The 21338-nt window shown below is 45.6% G+C and overlaps 1 protein-coding gene across 1 annotated transcript in view; it reads left to right on the plus strand.

Moving 5' to 3' along the window:
- Positions 1-21338, plus strand: part of LOC140476862 (desmoglein-2-like) — a 54488-nt gene that overhangs the window by 8113 nt on the left and 25037 nt on the right. Inside the window, exons 2-8 of the mRNA XM_072569732.1 lie at positions 3962-4064; positions 7835-8058; positions 13227-13358; positions 15668-15823; positions 16751-16895; positions 17474-17625; positions 20049-20183. Coding sequence (XP_072425833.1) covers positions 3962-4064; positions 7835-8058; positions 13227-13358; positions 15668-15823; positions 16751-16895; positions 17474-17625; positions 20049-20183 — 1047 coding nt within the window. The remainder of the gene's footprint in view (positions 1-3961; positions 4065-7834; positions 8059-13226; positions 13359-15667; positions 15824-16750; positions 16896-17473; positions 17626-20048; positions 20184-21338) is intronic.

Below are 21338 nucleotides of genomic sequence, written 5' to 3' on the forward strand. Positions count from 1 at the left end.
GAGACTACGGCTAAAACTCTGATGACATCCCACTTTTAAATTCATCACAACCTTAACTTCAATTAATTAATATGGAATTGAAAGGCACTGGTAATCATGAAACCAGCATCGATTTTCCTAAAAATTCACCTGGTTCATCAATGTCCTTTACAGAGGGAAATCTGCTGTCTTTACCTGGTCTGTCCTACATGTGAGTCCAGATCCACAACCAATGTGGGTAACTTTTAAATGGCTCCTACAAGCCACTCCCAAATTGATTCATAGAATCCCTACAATGTGAAAGCAGGACATTCGGCCCATCAAGTCCACACTGACACTCCAAACAGCCTCCTACCCAGATGTTTCCCCCCCCCCACTCTATCCTCGTAACCCTGCACAGTACGGGCAATTTAACATGGCCATCCTACCCTGCACATCTTTGGACTGTTGAAGGAAACCAGAGCACCCGGAGGAAATCCACGCAGACACAGGGAAAACATGCAATCTCCACACAGATGGTCACCCGAGGATGGGATTGAACCTGGGCCCCTGGCACTGTGTGGCAGCTGTGCTAACCACTGAGCCATCGTGCCACCCCACTCAGTGCCAGGGCATTTAGGGATTGGTAACAAATGCTGACCTTGCCAGCAACACCCACATCCCATGGAAGAATAAAATAATCTGTTAAAATGACCCACTAACAGATGCAGTTGTCTGTTTAGCTACAATTTCTGTCGCCTTTGATGATTTGTTTGCAAGTTCGGCACAGTGATCTTCAGGCAAGTTCAATTAACAACTAGGTAGTGCTTCCAGACATGTTCTTTCCCATGTAATTGGTTTAATGGAAGGGAATTTTAATGCCAAGGAGAACATCTCCATCATATAAAAAAAATTACAGATTCCTGAACATGAAGGTTATTTGTGTCATTGGGAGCCATTTTCAGTTTGACACACGCGCACAGACACACACACAGACACACCACAGACACACACACAGACGCACACATAGGTGCACACGTACTCATATGGGTGCACAGTGGCACAGTGGTTAGCACTGCTGCCTCACAGCGCCAGAGACCCGGGTTCAATTCCCGCCTCAGGCGACTGACTGTGTGGAGTTTGCACATTCTCCCCGTGTCTGCGTGGGTTTCCTCCGGGTGCTCCGGTTTCCTCCCACAGTCCAAAGATGTGCAGGTCAGGTGAATTGGCCATGCTAAACTGCCCGTAGTGTTAGGTAAGGGGTAAATGTAGGGGTATGGGTGGGTTGCACTTTGGCAGGTCGGTGTGGACTTGTTGGGCCAAAGGGCCTGTTTGTGTAATGTAATGTAATCGAATACTCAGGCATGCATAGAGACACACACACACACACAATTTTGTTCCACTTCTCTTACCCTTTTGTATAACCTGTGAAGCCTTCATTTTTTTAATTGAAATCCAATCCTCCTGTTGAACATGATGATTGAGAGTCTGCTTTCACCATTCTTTCAGGCTGTATATTCTAGATCACAACACGCTTGGTTTCAAAACACTTTTCCTAACTCTTTGCATCCTATTGTTTAATTGTTTTGAACGATACGCATAATTGCAAGGTAAACAATATGGATAGCGTAGTGTACTGGAACCATGTCCTTGTGGCAACATCAGAAATAAGAGTGGGAGTAGACCCATCAGCCCTTTGAGTGTGTTCTACCAGTCAGTAAGGTCACAGCTGCTCTGACTTTGCCTCGGCACCATTTTCCTGCCTGCGCTCTTGTCAATCAAAAAAGTCTGTTTAGCTCAGCATTGGTTATACTCACTGCTGTCTGCAATACAGAATTCCCCGAATTGCGTGTTGGAGAGAAGAAACGTCACTCTTTGAAGTTTATAAAATCATGAGGAATGTAGATCAAGTGTCTTTTGCCTAGGTTGGGGGATTTCAAGACTAGGTCACTTATCTTTAAGGGGAGGAGATGAAGATTTATAAAAAGACATGAAGGGCAATTTAGTTTTTACACTGAGAGTGATTCACATGTAGAAAAAGTAAACAGTTACAATGTTTAAAAGACATTTAGAGAACTAAATGGTTAACCAATGTTTGGAGGGATATGGGTCAAGCGCAGGCAGGTGGGACTCGTTTAGTTTAGGATTATGGTTGGCATGGACTGGTTGTTCGAAGGGTCTGTTTCCGTGTTGACTCTATGAGTCTGTTCTCTTGTGGGGCATGGGCACCGTTGGTAAACTCATCTCTGTCTTAAGTCGGAGAGCCCTCAGCCTTAAATTGCACCCCTTGGTTCTACATTCTCCTATCAGAGGGATCATCCTCTCAGCATCTAGTCTGTCAATGCCCCTCAGAATACTGTACACTTCAATAAGGTCATCTCTCGATCTTCAAAGCTCCAATAACTGTAGGCCCAACCTGCTCAACCCTTGTCCTAAGATCAGATGCTTCACCCCAGGATTTGCTCTGGTGAACCTGCTCTGAACTGCTGCCAATGCAGGTATCTCCCTGGAGACTGACACTGTACACAGTGGACAAAAGTGAGGACTGCAGATGCTGGAAACCAGAGTCTAGATTAGAGTGGTGCTGGAAAAGCACAGCAGTTCAGGCAGCATCCGAGGAGCAAGAAAATCAACGTTTAGGGCAAAAGACCTTATAAGAAATAGAGGCTGAGTGCCTCCAGGGTGAAGAGATAAATGGGGGGGGAGGAGGGGAAGGTAGCAAAGAGTACAATAGGGGAATGGGGGTGGGGATGGAGGTGATAGGTCAGAGAGGAGGGTGGAGCAGACAGATGGGAAAGAAGATTGGCAGGTAGGACAGGTCATGAGGACAGTGCTGAGTAGGTCCACCTTCTGCCTCACCAACACTCGATCGAATTATTGCTCCTTCCTTTTACACAACATCCCCCTTCATTGCAAAAACTGACATTACATTTGCCTTCCTAATGACCTGCGTTAGGGAGGACAATTTGCTCACCACTTTTACATATCGACTGAAAAGACCCACAACCGCAACACTGCTGCAGAAACAAGAACAGAAATTGCTGGAAAAGCTCAGCAGCATCTGTGGAGAGAAAGCAGACTTAACGTTTCAGGTCCAGTGACCCTTCCTCAGAACATTCTGCAGAAGCTGGAAGTCTGAATTAAAAAAAACAGAAACACTGGAAATCTGTAGAGAGAGAGAGAGAGAGAGTTAATGCTTGCTAGGGAGAGGGAGAGGTTTTAGAAGGGAATTCTGGATCTTAAGATGCAGGAAATTGGCCTGTAACAGATGATTATAATTGGTTTTTGATACAAAATAAGATAAAGGTTGCCCCCATTTTTTCCAAATACTGAACGCTTCTCCTCCACTGAGTTCTGGTATTGATTAATCAGACTGCAAATTTTCCCAGTCTGATCCCTGGAGTGGCAGGGAGAATGTATAAAGTGAGGTTGCATCTGTTAGGATTGTAGCCACTGGGATTCAAATGAATGAAGGGGAAATCTCATAGAAATTTACAAACTTTTAAAAGGTCCAGACAGGGTAAACTCAGAAAGGATGTTTCCAGTGATCAGGGAGGCCATAACCAGGGAGGGGTGGTGGTGGTTATAGTCTAAGGATACGGGGTGGGCCATTTCGGACTGAGATGAGGAGAAATGTCTTCACCCAGAGAGTGGGGAGCCTGTGGGATTCTCTACCACAGGAAGTGGTTAAGGTCAAAACATTGAATGTTTTCAAGAAGGAGTTAGATACAGTGTTTAGGGCTAAAGGGATCAAAGGGTCTGGGGAGAAAGTGGGGACAGGGGACTGAGTTGGATGATCAGCCATGATCATATTGAATGGTGGAGCAGGGTTGAAGGGCCGAAAGGCCTCGTCCTGCTCCTGCTGTCCACGTTTCTCTCTACATTTCTGAATTTTCATTGAGAAGTTGGCCTTGTTCATGAATGTACTCCGTTGTTTACAGAATTGTTGTTTTGAACTGAATAATTATCAATAATACATAATCTCTCGTATATTCCATTCCAGTTGATTTCTCAGCCTGGGCAATGTTGTGAGAAAAGATTTTCGAAGAGGATATTTGAGGTTGAGCTTTCACCAAAGGTCCTTAGAAGGCAAATTCTTCTCACCGGTAAGTCATGGCTACGATAGCAAGATCGTCATTCGAAACGTCTTTCATTTATATTGCACCTTTTACAACCACAGGTCACCCTTTAGAGCCAGGACGCACATTTCTTGATATGTAGCCAAATCGCCACAGCAAACCCCCCACCCAACACCGCCCCAACCCCCCCACCCACACATGCACACACACACACACAGACACACACACACAGACACACACACACCCTCACACACACCCTCACACAGACACACACACACTCACACACACACATACCCTCAGACACACACACATACCCTCACACAGACACACACCCTCACACATACACAGACACACTGACACACACACACCCACACACACACACCCTTACACACACACACACACACACACACACAAACACACAAACACACACACACACACACACCAGCGTGGATATATCCCACATGAAAAGCAACATCACTTCATTGCAATGGAGTGTTACGCCGTAACCTGCATACTCAAATTTCTGGAGCGAGACTTGAACCCATAACCCACTAACTCAGAGGCAAGGGTTACACTCACTGACACACACACACACACACACACTCTTACACACACACATGTACTCATGCACATACACATACTCATACACACACACACTTACACACACACACACACACACTTACACACACATAAACACATACACACACATACACACTCTCACACACACACACTCACACACATACACACATAAACACTCACACACACATACACACTCACACACATACACTTACACACACACAAACTTACACTCACACACACACTCTCACACCCACACATACTCTCACACACATACATACACACACTCACACATACACACTCACACACACACAAATTTACAATCACACACACTCTCACACACACACATACACACACACTCACACATATACACTCTCACACACACACATACACACACTCACACATACACACTCTCACACACACTTACACACACATACACACACACACATACACACACTCACACACATACACACATTCACTTACACACACACAAACTTACACTCACACACACACTCTCACACACACATACACACATACACACACACATACACACTCACACACACTCACACACACACACTCACACACACACACACACACACACACACACACACACACACACACACACACACACACACAGCTCTACTCTCAATGTGCCATAGAATCGAGACTGGAAGTAATCTTGGAGTGTGATTGTATCTGCTGCCTCAGGTGTGCGTTCTTGCATTGTCATCTAACATCCTGTCGTCACGCTTTAGGAAGGACACGGGATTCTTGGAGAGGAAGGATAGGGGCTGGAGATGCTCGAGAACAAAGGAGGCTGAAGGGAGATTTGATTGGAGTGAACAGAGCCGGGGATGTGGTGACGTAGAGGCAATGCCACTAGACTAGGAACCCCTGTCCCAGGCCCTACATCTTGAATCCCACCAAAGGAGCTGGTGCAATTTGATTAATAAATTCAACTGAAAGGCTGCAAAATTATTTCTATAATGTATCTTTAACAAGAGAAATTTACTACCTTTACCATCTAATGTCCTGCACCCAAGGTGCTCCAGCAATGGTCTAAGGACAGAGTAGGGATGCTGATTGATGGGTGCACAATTTTAGCACAAAGTAGACCTTCAGCATGAACTGGACCACACTCAGGTTTGAATGGATAAGTAACATTTGCACAATGGAAATGCCAAGCACTGACCATTTCCAATAAAAGAGAATCTAACCATCGTCCCTTCATATCCAATGGCGTTACCATCACTGATTTCCCACTATCATTCCCCTGAGGGTTACTATTGACCAGAAATTGAACTCGACCAGCCATATACAGTAAATACTGTGGCTATAAGAGCACGTCAGAGGCTGGGAATTCTGTGGCAAGTAATACAACTCCAAATTCTCCAAAGCCTGTCCACGATCCAGAAGGTACAAGTGAGGAGTGCGGTGAAACACGGAAGAAGCTCAACACCATCCAGGACAAAGCAGCCCAATTGATTGGCACCACATCCACAAGCATCCACTCCCTCCACCACCGATGCTCAGTAGCAGCAGTGTGTACTATCTACAAGATGCACTGTCGATATATACCAAGGTTCGTTAGGCAACATCTTCCAAACCCACGACCACTTCCATCTAGAAGGACAAGGGCAGCAGATACATGGGAACACCACCCCCTTCAAGTTCCCCTACAAACCACTCCCCATCCTGGCTGGGAAATATATCGATGTTCCCTCACTGTCACTGGGTCAAAATCCTAGAATTCCCTCCCTCAGGGCATTGTGGGTCTACCTACAGCACATGGACTGCAGTGGTTCAAGAAGGCAGCTCACCCCCACCTTCTCAAGGGGCAACTAGGGACGGGTAATAAATGCTGGGCCCGGCCAGTGACAATCCCCTCCTGTGATTTAAAATTTTTAAAGAAACATGTAGGCCAGAGGATGGGAGATTTTCCCTAAAAGGAAGTTAGTAATGGGTTTATGTAACAGTTGATGATATTTTCACAGTCACCATCCCTGAGACTAATTCAATACACAGTCAGTTCTAATGACATGTGTTTCTTCATCGCGAATTAGCTTTAATGCGACTGAAGAATTTAGACCATTTATTTGTAGAACGTGAACTTGCATTGGCTGTAATGCGATTCCAGCCCCAATAGTTTAAATGGCGTGGCTATTGCGCGATTTTCTTATAACGTGAGATCACATGAAACCGGAACTATTGCATGAAGTCAGACCTGACGTTAGTGTAAAATTCACCAGCTGTGGTGGTGTTTGAACCCCCCTCACCCCTCAGACCCTCCTTGTTAGTCCAGTAACACCAGCACCATATCAGCATATTCAGATTGAATCCTGGGGGAAATTCAACACAGATTATTGGGTGTAGCAGAAACAAAAGTCCCTGGGACTTGCGGCGAATAGAGAAATACCTTGGGGGGCTGGGGTGAGTCAGGGGAAATGCTTCCTGACCATGCCTGCCCAATGGTCTCCTGAAATTGGACTCCCACCTCCAACCAAACCCTCCCCTCCCCCCCAACAACAGTCAACTACCCCAATTCAGATGGAACAGAGAGCCATTGAGAGCATTCAAGAAGGAGCTTGAAAGGTCATTGGGTCATGGAGATCTACAGCACGGAAGCAGACCCTTTGGTCCAACTCATCCATACTGACCCAGATATCCTATATTAATCTAGTCCTATTTGCCAGCATGTGGCCCATATCCCTCTAAACCCTTCCTATTCACATACCAGATGCCTTTTAAATGTTGTAATTGTACCAGCCTCCACCACTTCTTCTGGCAGCTCATTCCATACATGTACCACCCTCTGTGTGAAAGTGTTGGTCCTTAAGTCCCTTTTACATCTTTCCCCTCTCACCTTAAGTCTTCGCTGTCTTGTTTTGGGCACCCCCATCCTGGGGAAATGACCTTGGCTTTCCACCCTATCCACGTCCGTCACGATTTTATAGACCTCTATAAGGTCACCCCTCAGCCTCCGTCACTCCAGGTAAAACAGCCCTAACCTATTCAGCCTCTCACTATAGCTCAAACCATCCAATCCTGGTAAGGTCAGAGGTGTTCAGGCACAATGGGAATAGAGGAATGCAGGGATGGAATGGGAAAGTGGAGGTGATGGACTGGATCTTGTCAGATACTGTAAGATATTTGAGGGAGTTATATGATCTGCTCCTCATTCTTCTGCTCTTTACTTCCATGTCTATTTTTTGTCATTCCAGTCAAATTTCATAGCTGCCATTCGGGAAAGCACATTAAGTTAAGTACCGATGATGTAAATTTTGGGATCCATTCCAATGGCTCATTATATGCAACTCACGCCCTCAACCTTGATACAAACTATCAGTTCAAAGTGATCGCAAGGGACCAAAGAATACACAAGAAATGGAAGGCAAGAATCCTTTTAATCCCATCAGCGAAAGATTTAACAAATGAATTGAATAAGGTAAGAAATGTCTTTTAATCAAATCCCTTCTTGTGTGAGATTGATGGTAGAATTTAACACATTCAACAGCCAAGAAAGCTGAGTCAGAAGGTGGAAACATTCCTATCCTATTGAACGGCAGAGCAGACTCAATGGGCCAAATGGCCTACCTCTGATGGTCTTAGTAAGTCACCTCCCCACTCCCTCTGGCCCATCACTCCCAGCTTTCTTCCTTCGAGACCTCTGTTAGGATTATTCCTCCTTTATACTGACTTGGAGGACTGATCCCTGATGATAAAGTTAGTTTCCATTCACAATCCGCGGACTGGAGAGAAAAAAAACCATTGCAGCCTGAACTCGGCATAGTTTCAAAATCATTAGGTTTGCAGGTTTCACAGGTGCTCGGGAAATTTGGAGAACGTACTCTTCACCTCTGAAAGAGGAGCTGTGTCGTTGAAGCGCTTTGTCATTAGGACAGATGCACGAAAGCCAAATTTCAAGCGATCACTATAATTTATATGCAGGGGAAAACCATGCCCATAACTACACTGACAATTTAAGACAATCAGTTGAACTCACAATGTAGCTTATTTATTCGCGCAGGAACTGACATTTATTCATATGCAGGGACTCATCCTCTGCCAAGAAAAGAAATATATTCAAATCTTGTTTCCTTCTTAAACTACCCAGGAGTTAGCCTATAGTTCCCAATTGTTTTCTCCTTGGTAACACCTCAGCCAATCAGCACCCTTTTCCCTCATGATATAATTGCTGTGAAAAAATATCTGTGAACAAGCATCCTCAGCCCTTCCACAGACTCCCCTCCCTCTGAGTGAAAATGTTCCTCATCTCTCTTCTCAGGTTGACCCTCTATTCTAGATTATACAGCCAAGGAAAACATCCTTTCACTGTTAACTGTATCAGTCAGACTGAGAATGTTACGTATTACCAGAGGCTCATCGTTCTCTGGGAAAACTATTGCCCTATATCCAGTCTCTTCCTGTTCTGACATTTTGCTCTTCTTCAACCTGTTAAACAGCATAATCTCTCGGGAGACGTCTCAAGAGCTTCATTCACCAATAGCAATAATCTGCTTGCCTCTGTGTTGAGATTATTCTTCAGGTTTGATGAGCTGACGTGATTAACGCAGAATAGGAAAAACGTTGTGAAACTCAAAAAGGTTCAGAAAAGATTTACAAGGGTGTTGCTGGGATTGAAGGGTTGGAGCTGTAGGGAGAGGCTGAATAGGCTGGGGCTGTTTTCCCTGGAGCATCGGAGGCTGAGGGGTGATCGTATACAGGTTTATAAAATTATGAGGGGCATGGTTAGGCTCTTTTCCCTGGGGCGGGGGAGTCCAGAACTAGAGGGCATTGGCTTAGTGTGAGATGGGAAAGATTTAAAAGGGACCTAAGGGGCAACTTTTTCACACAGAGGGTGGTAAGTGATTGGAATGAGCTGCCAGAGGACGTGGTGGTGGCTGGTGCAATTACAGCATTTAAAGGCTGTTGGATGAGTATATGAATAGGAAGGATTTAGAGGGATATGGGCCAAGTGTTGGCAAATGGAAAAAAATAATTTTGTACATCCAGATTGGATGAGTTGGGCCAAAGAGTTTGTTTCCGTGCTGGACCACTCCGTGACTCTAATAGATGTAATGGCACGGTAGTAATGACACTGGGCTCATAATCCAACGCAGAAGTGGAAATTGCAGAGAAACTCAGCAGGTCTGGCAGCACCTGTGGAGAGAAATACAATGTGACTCTTCTTCAGAACTGATAGCAGCCAGAAGAAGGTGGTATTTAAGCTGACGACAGGGACTGGGTGGGGGAAAGGAGCAGGCAGTTAAATGGACAGAGTCCAGAGAGAGATAGAGAGAGACAAAGAAAGTTGGGCAGTCAAACAGATGGATAATGGTAAGGTAGGAAAAGAGAAAAGCTATTCATGGGGACGATGAGTCAGTGAGATTGGGTTGGGCTGTGCTGACACAGGCTGTGTTGTGATAGGGCCTGAGGTGTGGAGTTGAGATAAGCAGATGCAAGCTGGAGTGCAGGCCTTAAAATTATTGTACTCGATACTGAGTCCTGAAGGCTGCAGTATCCCAACAAGGACAGTCCAACTTTCTCCTCCTCTACTCTGCCTAGAGCCCCCGTGATTTTGAACACCTCATAGAAACAGAGAAAATAGATGCAGGAGTAGGCCATTCAGCCCTTCGAACTTGCTCCATCATTCAATATGATCATGGCTGATCATGTAATTGCAGTGTCCCATTCCCACTTTCCCTCCATACCCCTTGATTCCTTTAGCCAAAAGAGCCACACCCAGCTCCTTCCTGAATCTATCTAATGAATTGGCCCCAATAGCTTCTTGTGGGAGAGAATTCCACAGGGTCACAACTCTCTGAGTGAAGGAACTCTTTCTCATCTCAGTCCTGAATGGCTTACCCTTTATTCTTAGACTACATGAGCCCCTAGTTCTAGACTTTCCCAACATTGGGAACATTCTTCCTGCATCTGGCCTGTCCATGCCCATCAGGATTTTATGTTTCTATGAGATCACCCTACACATCCTCCTAAATTCCAGTCAGTACAAGCCCAGTCGATCAAAACTTGCCCCATGTGTCAGTCCTGCTATCCCAGGAATCGGTCTGGTGAACCTTCACTGGGCTCCTCAATCTAATCTCGTTCCCAGTCTTCACATCTCCAAGAAAAGCAGTCCCAGCATGTCTAACGCAGTGACAAAACACAACTGTGCCATCCCTGGAACCAGTTTTACGGCTCTGATTCTTTACCGTGGGAGATTATTCTCACATTAAGGTGGTCCTGTTCCAATCACGTCACGAGGCGTAATTGATATAATTTGGCCCACCCAGTCAATTAGACAAAATAGAAAGCTCTTAGCTTATTGGATGGAGATGAGTCACTGCTTATCTGTTGTGCTTTATTACTGTTTCATGCTGTTATACATCGAGGAGTATCAGATTATGAGAAGCGTGGACAGAGTGGGTAGAAAGCAGCTGTTCCTCTTAGCTGAAGGGTCAATATCAAAGGCGAATTATTTTAAGGTGAAGAGTAAGAGGGGATTTGAGGAAAACTCTTCACCCAGAGGGTAGTGAGGGACTGGAATGCCCTGCCTGGGTGGGGAGTTGAGGCAGGAAACCTCACAGACTTGGATGTGCACTCAAAATGTCACATCAGTCAAAGCTCTGGGCCTAGTACTGGAAAGTGGGACTAGTATAGGCCTGCAGCATCTGAGGAGCAGGAGAGTCAACGTTTCAAGCATAAACTCTTCGTCAGACATTCCTGATGAAGGGCTTATGCCCGGAACGTCGACTCTCCTGCTCCTCGGATGCTGCCTGGCCTGCTGTGCTTTTCCAGCACCACATTCTTCGACTATGAATCTCCAGCATCTGCAGTCCTCACCTTCTCCGAGTAGAGGTGGGTCAGAGTAAATCCAATGGGCCGAAGAGCCTCTTCTGTCAGAGCAAATTACTGCAGATGCTGGAATCTGAACCGAAAACAAAAAAATGCTGGAAATCACAATGGGTCAGGCAGCATCCGTGGAGAGAGAGCAAGATAATGTTTTGAGTCGAGATGACTCTTCATCAGAGACTCTTCTGTGCTGTATGAGTTTATGGTTCCACGAATGAATGATGTGGAGATGCCGGTGTTGGACTGGGGTGGACAAGGGCAGAAGTCAGATGACACCAGGTCCAACAGTCTAGATTAGAGTGGTGCTGGAAAAGCATAGCAGTTCAGGCAGCATCCGAGGAGCAATAAAATCGACGTTTCGGGCAAAAGCCCTTAATCAAGTGTAGTCCAACAGGTTTATTTGAGTTAAAAAAAATCACACAACACCAGGTTATAGTCCAACAGGTTTAATTGGAAGCACACTAGCTTTCGGAGCGACGCTCCTTCATCAGGTGATTCAGGTGATTGTCATCAGACAATCACCTGGTGAAGGAGCGTCGCTCCGAAAGCTAGTGTGCTTCCAATTAAACCTGTTGGACTATAACCTGGTGTTGTGTGATTTTTAACTTTATACACCCCAGTCCAACACCGGCATCTCCAAATCAGGTTTATTTGAAATCACAAGCTTTCAGAGCGCTGCTCCTTCAATTCACCAGGGACTCTGAAAGCTTATGATTTCAAATAGACCTGTGGACTATAACATGATTGAATTGGAAATGGGGAAATGATGTTCTTTGGATTGTAAGGTTTATTTTAGCATTGCAGTGTGAAGAGCTAGAAGGAGTAAAACTGAATTATGACAGTGCTTCCACTAGAGGGCAGCTTAATTACAGTGTGACCTGTTTACATAGCATTAATAATGTGTTAGAATTTGATTTGCACTGAACCGATTTCTCAAAGCGTCAACAGATTTAGATCATGCCAGTCCACGTGGCAGACTGGGTCACTGCTAAGTTGCCATTTTGGTGACCAACTGAAACAGCATTCACTTCCCTCATCTACAACAGTTAGAGATTTAATATCTACAAAGGGGATTTTATTGTAAAATGGATTTACAGTGATCAACACCAGCCTGGATGGTTCAGGGATTTTAAATGGCCCCTTTGCCAGTTTTGATGTTAATTTTCTTAGTCTCCTAGGCCAATGTGCAGCAGTGCACATGCAGCACTTAGTGCAACATTGAGGGAACATTGTCACTTGGCCTCACAAAACCCTTTGCTGGGACTAACCTTTGAGCTGACAGCTAGACAATAATGTCACTGGACTATTAACCTAGAGCTTCAGTCCGGAAGATATGGATTCCAAACCCAGCCTGACGGTAATCGGAGCTTGATCAATAAATCTGAAATCTGAGCTCATGAAACTCTGACGAAATGTTGACCAACAATATTTCATCAAATAAAACTATCATCAAAAACTCATCTGCTTCATTGATGTCCTTTAGGAAAGGAAATCTGCCTTCCTGACCCCTGTCTGGCCTACATGTGACTCCAGACCCACAGCCAATTGGGCTGCCTCTTAACTGCTGTTTGCATTGAGTGAAAGCCAATCATTTCAAGAACCATTTGGGATGAGTAACAAATTCTGACCCTGCCACTGATGCCCACATCAATGTTAAAAAGAAATAGGATTTGCAATGTCTTCCTTTAAAGAGCTAACCTGGGTGAACCTGTCCTGTGAATCTTTATGATCACCTGACTTGTTTTCTAATCGCTCTTTCAGTTTACCAACAGGAAGCCTCCTGTTATCCATTTTCTGAAACATCACCACTCAAAGCGCCAGAAGAGAGAATGGATCATTCCACCAGTTTCCGTCAGAGAACATGAGCCACCCATGCACAATCCAATTGCTATTGTAAGTAATTTTGAATCGTTCACCACTCAATATTTATATAGTAATTGCATGTGAGAGTGTGGGCCCAACTCCAACCCTTTCCAAAACTGCCCGCCAGCACACTTGTTAACATCAGGACCCCATTATTTCCAAAACATAATGCATTGGGAACTGCTCAAAATGACGTTCAGTTCTGTTTGGGTGATATCACAACATTGGCTAAAACATTCAGAGAAAAGCTATGAGGAGCTCATGGTGTCACTGATAACAATTGCAGAACCCAGGTTATTGCTTTTGGGACAAGGGTTTGAGTCTCACCATAGCAGGTGGTGAAATTTGAACAGCACACAATGTGTGAGCTTTCTCCCTTAGGAGGGAGGGAATGGCCTAGTGGTATTGGACTGTTAATCCACAGACCCGGGTAATGTTCTGGGGAACTGTGTTCAAATCCTGTCACGGCAGGTGGTGGAATTTGAAGTCAATAAACATCCTGAATTAAGAGTCTACATGATGACCATGAATCCAATAGCCAATTGTCGAAAAAGAACCCATCTTGTTCACTAATGTCTTTTAGAGAAGGAAACTGCCATTCTAACTTGGTCTGGCCTACACGTGACTCCAGACCCACAGCAATGTAGTTAACCATTAACTGCTTCTGGGTAATAAATATCAGTTCAGTTTCACCCACGTCCTGTGAACAAATTTGAAACAAATCCCATTCCTTGAGTTTGTGAGCTGATTAGTGGAACAGTTACGACCACGTACACATGGTTAAAAATTAAATAAATTCCTTGGGGGCTTGAGGAATTTGCTACACCAACAAGAACACCCTTACCAATTGGAGACCATTCGCCACCAGCCTCATCAAATACTAGCCCACGTCCGGTGAATGGATAAACAAGAAAATTCATCTCGTTCACTCATGAAACCAAATGAAGAGGTTGCTTGGCAATGTGCAGTGATGAGGTGAGGGTATCAAATGTAAATGAATTTCCATCAAGGTGATTGCAAGCCTCCGCCCCCACCCCCCAACATCACACACACATTCCAAGAGCAGATTGGGACAGGGAGAAGGGTGAGTGCTGATGTGGGTGGGTTAGGAGAACAGCTAAGGCTCTCTGGCACGTTGCCCCAGTTTATTTCAAAGCTCTAGCTCCTCTGACCTTCAGCACCCACATCCCCTTCACCCTGTATGTCTCCTGATAGTGCCACACCAGCCCCGTGCCTACTGATGCTGCATCTACCACGGGCAGTTGTCTGGAAGCTAATACATCCACACCTTGCTCCTCACCTCCATCCAAGGCCCCAAAGGATCTTTTCACATCCAGCAGAGATTTTCCTGCACATCCAAACACCTCACCTACTGTGTCCGTTGCTCTCGATGTGGATCCTCTACTTTTTGGGAGTCAGGACCTCAACTTGCAGAATGTTTCAGGGAACCTCTCTGGGACACATGCACCAACCAACCCCACCGCCCTGTGGTCGACCACTTCAACTCCCCCTCCCGCTCTGCCAAGGACATGCAAGCCTTGGGCCTCCTCCACCGCCAAATCCAAGCCACCCACCGGCTGGAGGAAGAACACCTCATCTTACCCCTTGGGGACCCTCCAACCACACGGCATTAACATCGATTTCACCAGTTTCCACATCTCCCCTACCCCTCCCTCGTCCCAGATCCAACCCTCCAACTCGGCACCGCCCACTTGACCTGTCCATCATCCTTCCCACCTATCCAGTTCAGCCTCTACTCCAACCCATCACCATCACCTCCCGCCTTCACCTACATATTGTATTCCCAACTGCCTTCCCCCCCAGCCCCACCCCCCTACCCTACCATTTACCATTCTGACCCCTTCCCCCCCTCCACATTCCTGATGAAGGGCTTTTGCCCAAAGGTCTCTCTGTAGTTCATGCAATGCCCTTTCAGGAAATTGCCATCCTTACCCGGTCTTGGTTAGAGCCAAAATAAAACTGCAGATCCTGGATTCCAAAGTAGACAGGCAGGAGGTTGGAAGAACACAGCAAGTTAGGCAGCATCAGGAGGTGGAGAGGTCAACATTTCGGTGAAACCCTTCTTCAGGACTGGCATACGTTTGACTCCAGACCTTCAGCAATGAGGTTGGCTCTTAAATGCCTCTGATGGTTCTAGAAATGCCACTCAAGGGCAATTAGAGATGGGGAAGAAATGCAGACCCTGCCTGTCATGCCCACACCCCAAGAATGAAGGAAGAAAATTGCATATTATAAATGAAACAGTTGGTGTCATTTGTCTGTAGGAGAATAAATGCTGTTTGCAAATATTAAATCGCCTTTGCAATTTCTTCCCTCAGATCAGATCAGATTTGGAAACAAATGAAAATATCCGCTACAGTATTTCTGGCCATGGTGCTGATCTTCCACCTGTCAATTTGTTTGTGATTGATCCCAATACTGGCGAATTAAATATTACGGGAGTGGTGGACCGTGAGATAAATCCTTCTTTTGTTGTAAGTTGTCATTCATTCGTTGCCATTTACTGAGGGATGATGCTGACAATTCTAATCTTATTTAAACACATGACTCTGTATAACCTTGCAGATTATTTACACTCGTAGAATGGTGAAGACCAGAGGCACAAATCTCATTTGAATCATAACCCTGTCACCGTGTCCAAACCCTGTTCACATTCATGGGCGCGTGAGTCTACAAAGGCAGCATTTTAGTTGGCTACAGAATCACAGAGTCCCTACAACATGGAAGCAGTCCAATCGGCCCAGCAAGTCCATACCGACCCTCCAAACAGCATCCCAACCAGACCCAAGCCACCTCTGTAACCCTGCATTTCCCAAGGCTAATCCATCTACCCTACACATCCCCAGACACTATAGGCAATTTAGCATGGCCGATCCACTTAACCTGTACACGGAAACTGGAGCACCGAGAGGAAACCCACGCAGACACAGGGGGAACGTGCAGACAGTCACCCGAGGCTGGAATCAAACCCAGGTCCCTGAGGCTGTGGGGCAGCAGCGAGCCTCCATGTCACTGGCTGATCTAGCCAAAGTCTTTTCCCCAGGGTAGGGGAGTCGAAAACTAGAGGGATTAGGTTTAAGGTCAGAGGGGCAAGATTTAGAAGGCACCGTAGGGGCAACTTTTTCACACAGAGGGTGGTACGTGTATGGAATGAGCTGCCAGAGGATGTGGTGGAGGCTGATACAATTACAGCATTTAAAAGGCATCTGGATAGATATATGAATAAGAAGCATTTGGAGGGATATGGACCAAGTGCTGGCAAATGGGACTAGATTAATTTAGGATATCTGGTCAGCATGGACAAATTGGGCTGAAGGGTATGTTTCCGTGATGTACCTCTCCATGACGCTATAATTACATCTCTTATAGAATGTCACTGAATCTTTTCACATTTTTTTTAGCTCACAGGTAAAGCTTCGAATACCATTGGTGCTGAAGTTGAAAAACGACTGTCACTTGTTGTCGAGGTTCTGGACATCAATGACAATGCCCCGGTGTTCACAGAACAAGTCTTTGAAGGAGAAGTTGAAGAATTGTCTCCAGTTGGTAAGGATGTAATGTTTTGGTTTCCTCACATTAACACTGTCACAAATTCAACCCCATGATGCACCAGCAACTGGGCTGTCTCTGATGTTTTCTTCTGTTCGTCAACCAAGAAGTCCCCAGTTCCCCCCATCCTGCTCCTACCATACACCATTGTGGTTGACAGGTTGGCTGTCCCATCTCCCAAAACACTGCCATGACCCCTCCCCCTCCCAGAAGCGTCAACATCTGTACCCCTTGGAACTCCTTGACATCTATTAAAAACACCATTTTCCAGCCCCTGTAGAAGAATCACTTCGGATTCCAAACATGAACTCTGTTTCTCTCTCCCACAGATACTGCTAGTCCTGCTGAGTTTCTCCAACAGCTCCTGTTCTTATTCCAATGTCTGATGTTGCTCCTGAATGATGTATGGGATGTTTTCATATTAGTAGGGGCTACATAAATGTATGTTGTTGTTTTCCATTCCCCAAAGTATTTTGGATGCATTTAGCCACACAGAAACTTGGCAGAAACTGTTTTATCTCCCTAATGTTCAGCCTCAGATAACACTGACAGTTTCCAATCTGTGTTTATTCCAGGAGCCTTTGTGTTAAAGCTAAATGCAACAGATGCCGATTATGGTGAAAATGCACAAGTTGCCTACAGAATTCTCTCACAGGGAGGCAGTGAAATGTTCCTTGCAAAGTCCAATGGAGAAATCAGAACAATGGCAAATACCTTAGACAGAGAGGTTGGTGCTGATAATTTCTTTCCTAAAGTATTTGTACGTCAAATGACTAAATGCACATCTTCAAAATCAACTCGGGCACGATTTCTTTCCCAGTATGATTAACAGTTCCACCCCACTGTTAAAATATTTTACCCAATCACACACCAATAAAAACTAATATAGAAACATCGAAAATTAGTAGACCATTCGGCCCTTCGAACCTGCTCTCCCATTCAACATGATCATGGCTGAACATCCAACTCCCACTTGTTCCCGCTTTCACCCCAAACCCTTTGATTCCTCTTTAAATCTTAAGAACTGTATCTAACTCCTTCTTGGAAACACTCAATGTTTTGGCCTCAACCACTTCCTGTGGCAGAGAATCCCACAGGTTCCCCACTCTCTGGGTGAAGACATTTCTCCTCAACTCAGTCTGAAATGGCCCACCCCGTATCCTTAGACTGTGATTCCCCTCGTTCTGACTCCCTGATCACCGGGAACACCCTTCCTGAGTTTACCCTGTCAGATCCTGTTAGAATTTTATAGGTTTCTATAAGATTCCCACCCACCCCCAATTCTTCTAAATGGCATCCCAGGAATCAATCCTGGTAAAGCTTCCTTGCCCCTCCCTCCATCGCCAGAACACCCTTCCTCAGATAAAGGAGACCAAAACTCTACACAATACTCCAACTATCATGTCACCAAGGCCCTGTATGAATTGCAGCAAGACATCCCTGCTCCTGTACTCGAATCCTCTCACTATGTAGGCCAACATACCATTTGCCTTCTTCGCTGCCCGCTGCACTGCATGCTTACTTTCCGGGAGGATGGGCAAGATTCTAGACTGACCACAGGTCTCAACGTCCTGGGTTCACCAGAGGCTACGAGTCAATCAAAGGCTGGATGCCTCTGGGTCCTAAAGACCACCAGTCAAGGCCTGGTCCTCAGCTGATCCAGGAACGAGATGTTTTATTCAATGGGGACAGTTGGAGAAGCACCTCATGGGGGGGTGGGGGGATGCTGACCCAAAGATTCAGAGACAAGTAGATTTTGAGGCCATTCCTTTCACTCCATCTATCACTCATGCCTCTGATCTCACCTCCAGTGGGCCTGGTTACTCTGGTTATTGGAGTAGGTGGGTGAAGGTAGGAGGTGATGGTGATAGGTTGGTGGGAGGTATGGAGTGGATAGGTTGGGCAGGAAGATGGGCAGGTAGATAGCTAGCTCACCAATAGAATCATAGAATCTGTGCAGTGCAGAAAGTGGCCCTTTGGCCCACTACCTTCTGCAGGGCAGTTACGGATGGGTAGAAAATTGGTTGGTGATGCCCACATCCCATGAATGAATCGAGCAAAACCTGGTAAGTCTTTAGCTTTATACCAGACTTGCTGATGGGACACAGCCTTGTACCACATATTGTAAGGCACTTGCATGTGTGTAATTTACCAATAAATGTGAGAAAATAGAGCAACCAGCTGGAAAAATGAATCAACCCCCCCCCCTAGTGGTTGCTAATACTTCACTGACCTAATCCTGGGGATGACACTACATGGCCTATCCACTTCGAACCATCCTGCTGCACCATTGGCTGTCACCTCCAACCCAATGGTGTCCCACCTTTCCACAGCCAATCAGAATGACTCCAAACAGTTGACTCATAACTAATTGGATGATGCTCTGATGATGAGTCATTCCCGCAAATACTTATAATTCATTAACAAATGTGTTCAGCGTGCTTGGGGATCAAGAATATTTTCGTAGAATACACCCTCTAGTGGTGTGCAGAGTTAATGTTTTATCTCCAGAGTAAACTTGGAGGATTGGGTCTCCACTCACACTCCCTGAATTGGGGCTCAAATCCCACCCTGCCCCTGACCCCGGGCATCACCCAGGAGATCCGCAGGAATATCAAGATGGGGAATATCAGGAATATCAGCCTTCCTTTGCCCACCATGCTCCTTACCTGTGCTGAATGGATCCTGATTGGTCATAGGCAATAGAGCTGCTGGCGATACAATGGGCCAAATGGCCTCCTTCTATTCACCTCATGTTGAGGAGCAAGAATGAAAGCAACTTTATAGGGTCCAACACATCCATGCCAAATGTAATCTCAAACTAAGATAGTCCCACCTGCCTGCTCCTGACACATATCCCTCCAAACCTTTCCTATCCATGTATCTATCCAAAAGTCTTTTAAACGTTGTAACTGTACCCGCATCCACCACTTCCTCTGGAAGTTCATTCCACACGCAAACCACCCTCTGTGTAAAAGCATTTGCCCCCCCCGCCCATGTCTTTTTAAAATCTCTCTCCTCTCACCTTAACAACCTTCGCCCGAGTCGTGAAGTCCCCCCGTCCAAGGGAAAGGACAACTAAACATTCCTGGAGGCAAATGTTGTGACTTGGTCATTTGGATTTCTTTCCTTGTTCTCTTCCTGCTTCAGATTCAGGATCTGTACACGTTAACAGTGGAAGGCCGGGATTTAAACGGAAAGGCATCAGGATTGTTCTCCATAGCGAATGCTCAGATCAGAATCCTGGATGTTAATGACAACATTCCAACATTGGAAAAGGAGGAGGTAGAATTCATTCTGATAAATGATGTAATCATAGTGTCTGAACATCTGCACCATTGCTGCTGTGGACCAACTACTGGGAGGGGGGGGGGGTGCCAAATCACTTTAGTATTGACTACTTTTCGATCTCTCTCTGTTACTGTGGAATGCAGCCTTCATTGTCAAAAGCCAACATTTACCATTTATCCCTAATTCGTCTTGGCCTGTCTCTCCTGCTTGTGCTTGGCCATTTCAGAGTTGACTGTCGACCCCATCACTGAGGGTCTGGAGTCACATGTAGGCCAGACCGGGTAAGGATGGCAGATGTCCTTCCCTGAATGGCGTTTGTTAACAAGATGGGGCTATTACACCAATCAACGGTGGCTTCATTATCACTGTCTCTGGCCGGTTCTTTAAATTCCCGATTTGGTGAATTTGATGACAATGGATGACGGGGAGGTTCAATGAGGGTGGTTTGATTGGCAGTATTAGGTCTATTTTGATATACACAAGGCACATGTAGGTTAATGTCGAGATGTGGGACATCAAACCATCTGGCCATAAGACCAAGAATCATGGAATCCCTACAGTGTGGAAACAGGCCCTTCGGCCCAACAAGTCCACACCAACCGTCCAAAGAATAACCCACCCAGACCCATTCCCCTACCCTATATTTACCCCTGACTAATGCACCTAACCTACACATCCCTGAACACAATGGACAATTTAGCACGGCCAATTCACCTTAACCTACACATCCTTGAACACAATGGACAATTTAGCACGGCCAATTCACCTTTACCTACACATCCTTGAACACAATGGACAATTTAGCACGGCCAATTCACCCTAACCTGCACATTTTTGGATTGTGGGAGGAAACCGGAGCACCCGGATGAAACCCCCACAGACAATGTGCAAACTCCACACAGATGGTCGCCCAAGGGTGGGATTGAAGCTGGGTCCCTGGTATAGTGTGGCAGCAGTGCTAACCACTGAGCCACGGAGAGAGGCAACAGATTCCAAATGATCCAGTTTTGGAGAAGTGTAGCCTCAGAGAAACCCGAAAGCTTTAAAACAATAAAAGGAGTTTGTCTTTTTAATCAGAGTCATGGGATCCAGAAAGCAAGGAGGTGATGTTAGTCACTGATGATGTTATACCTGAGCTACTGAGCTAGA

The sequence above is a fragment of the Chiloscyllium punctatum genome, chromosome 5 (assembly GCF_047496795.1).
Source record: "Chiloscyllium punctatum isolate Juve2018m chromosome 5, sChiPun1.3, whole genome shotgun sequence".
NCBI lineage: Eukaryota > Metazoa > Chordata > Chondrichthyes > Orectolobiformes > Hemiscylliidae > Chiloscyllium > Chiloscyllium punctatum.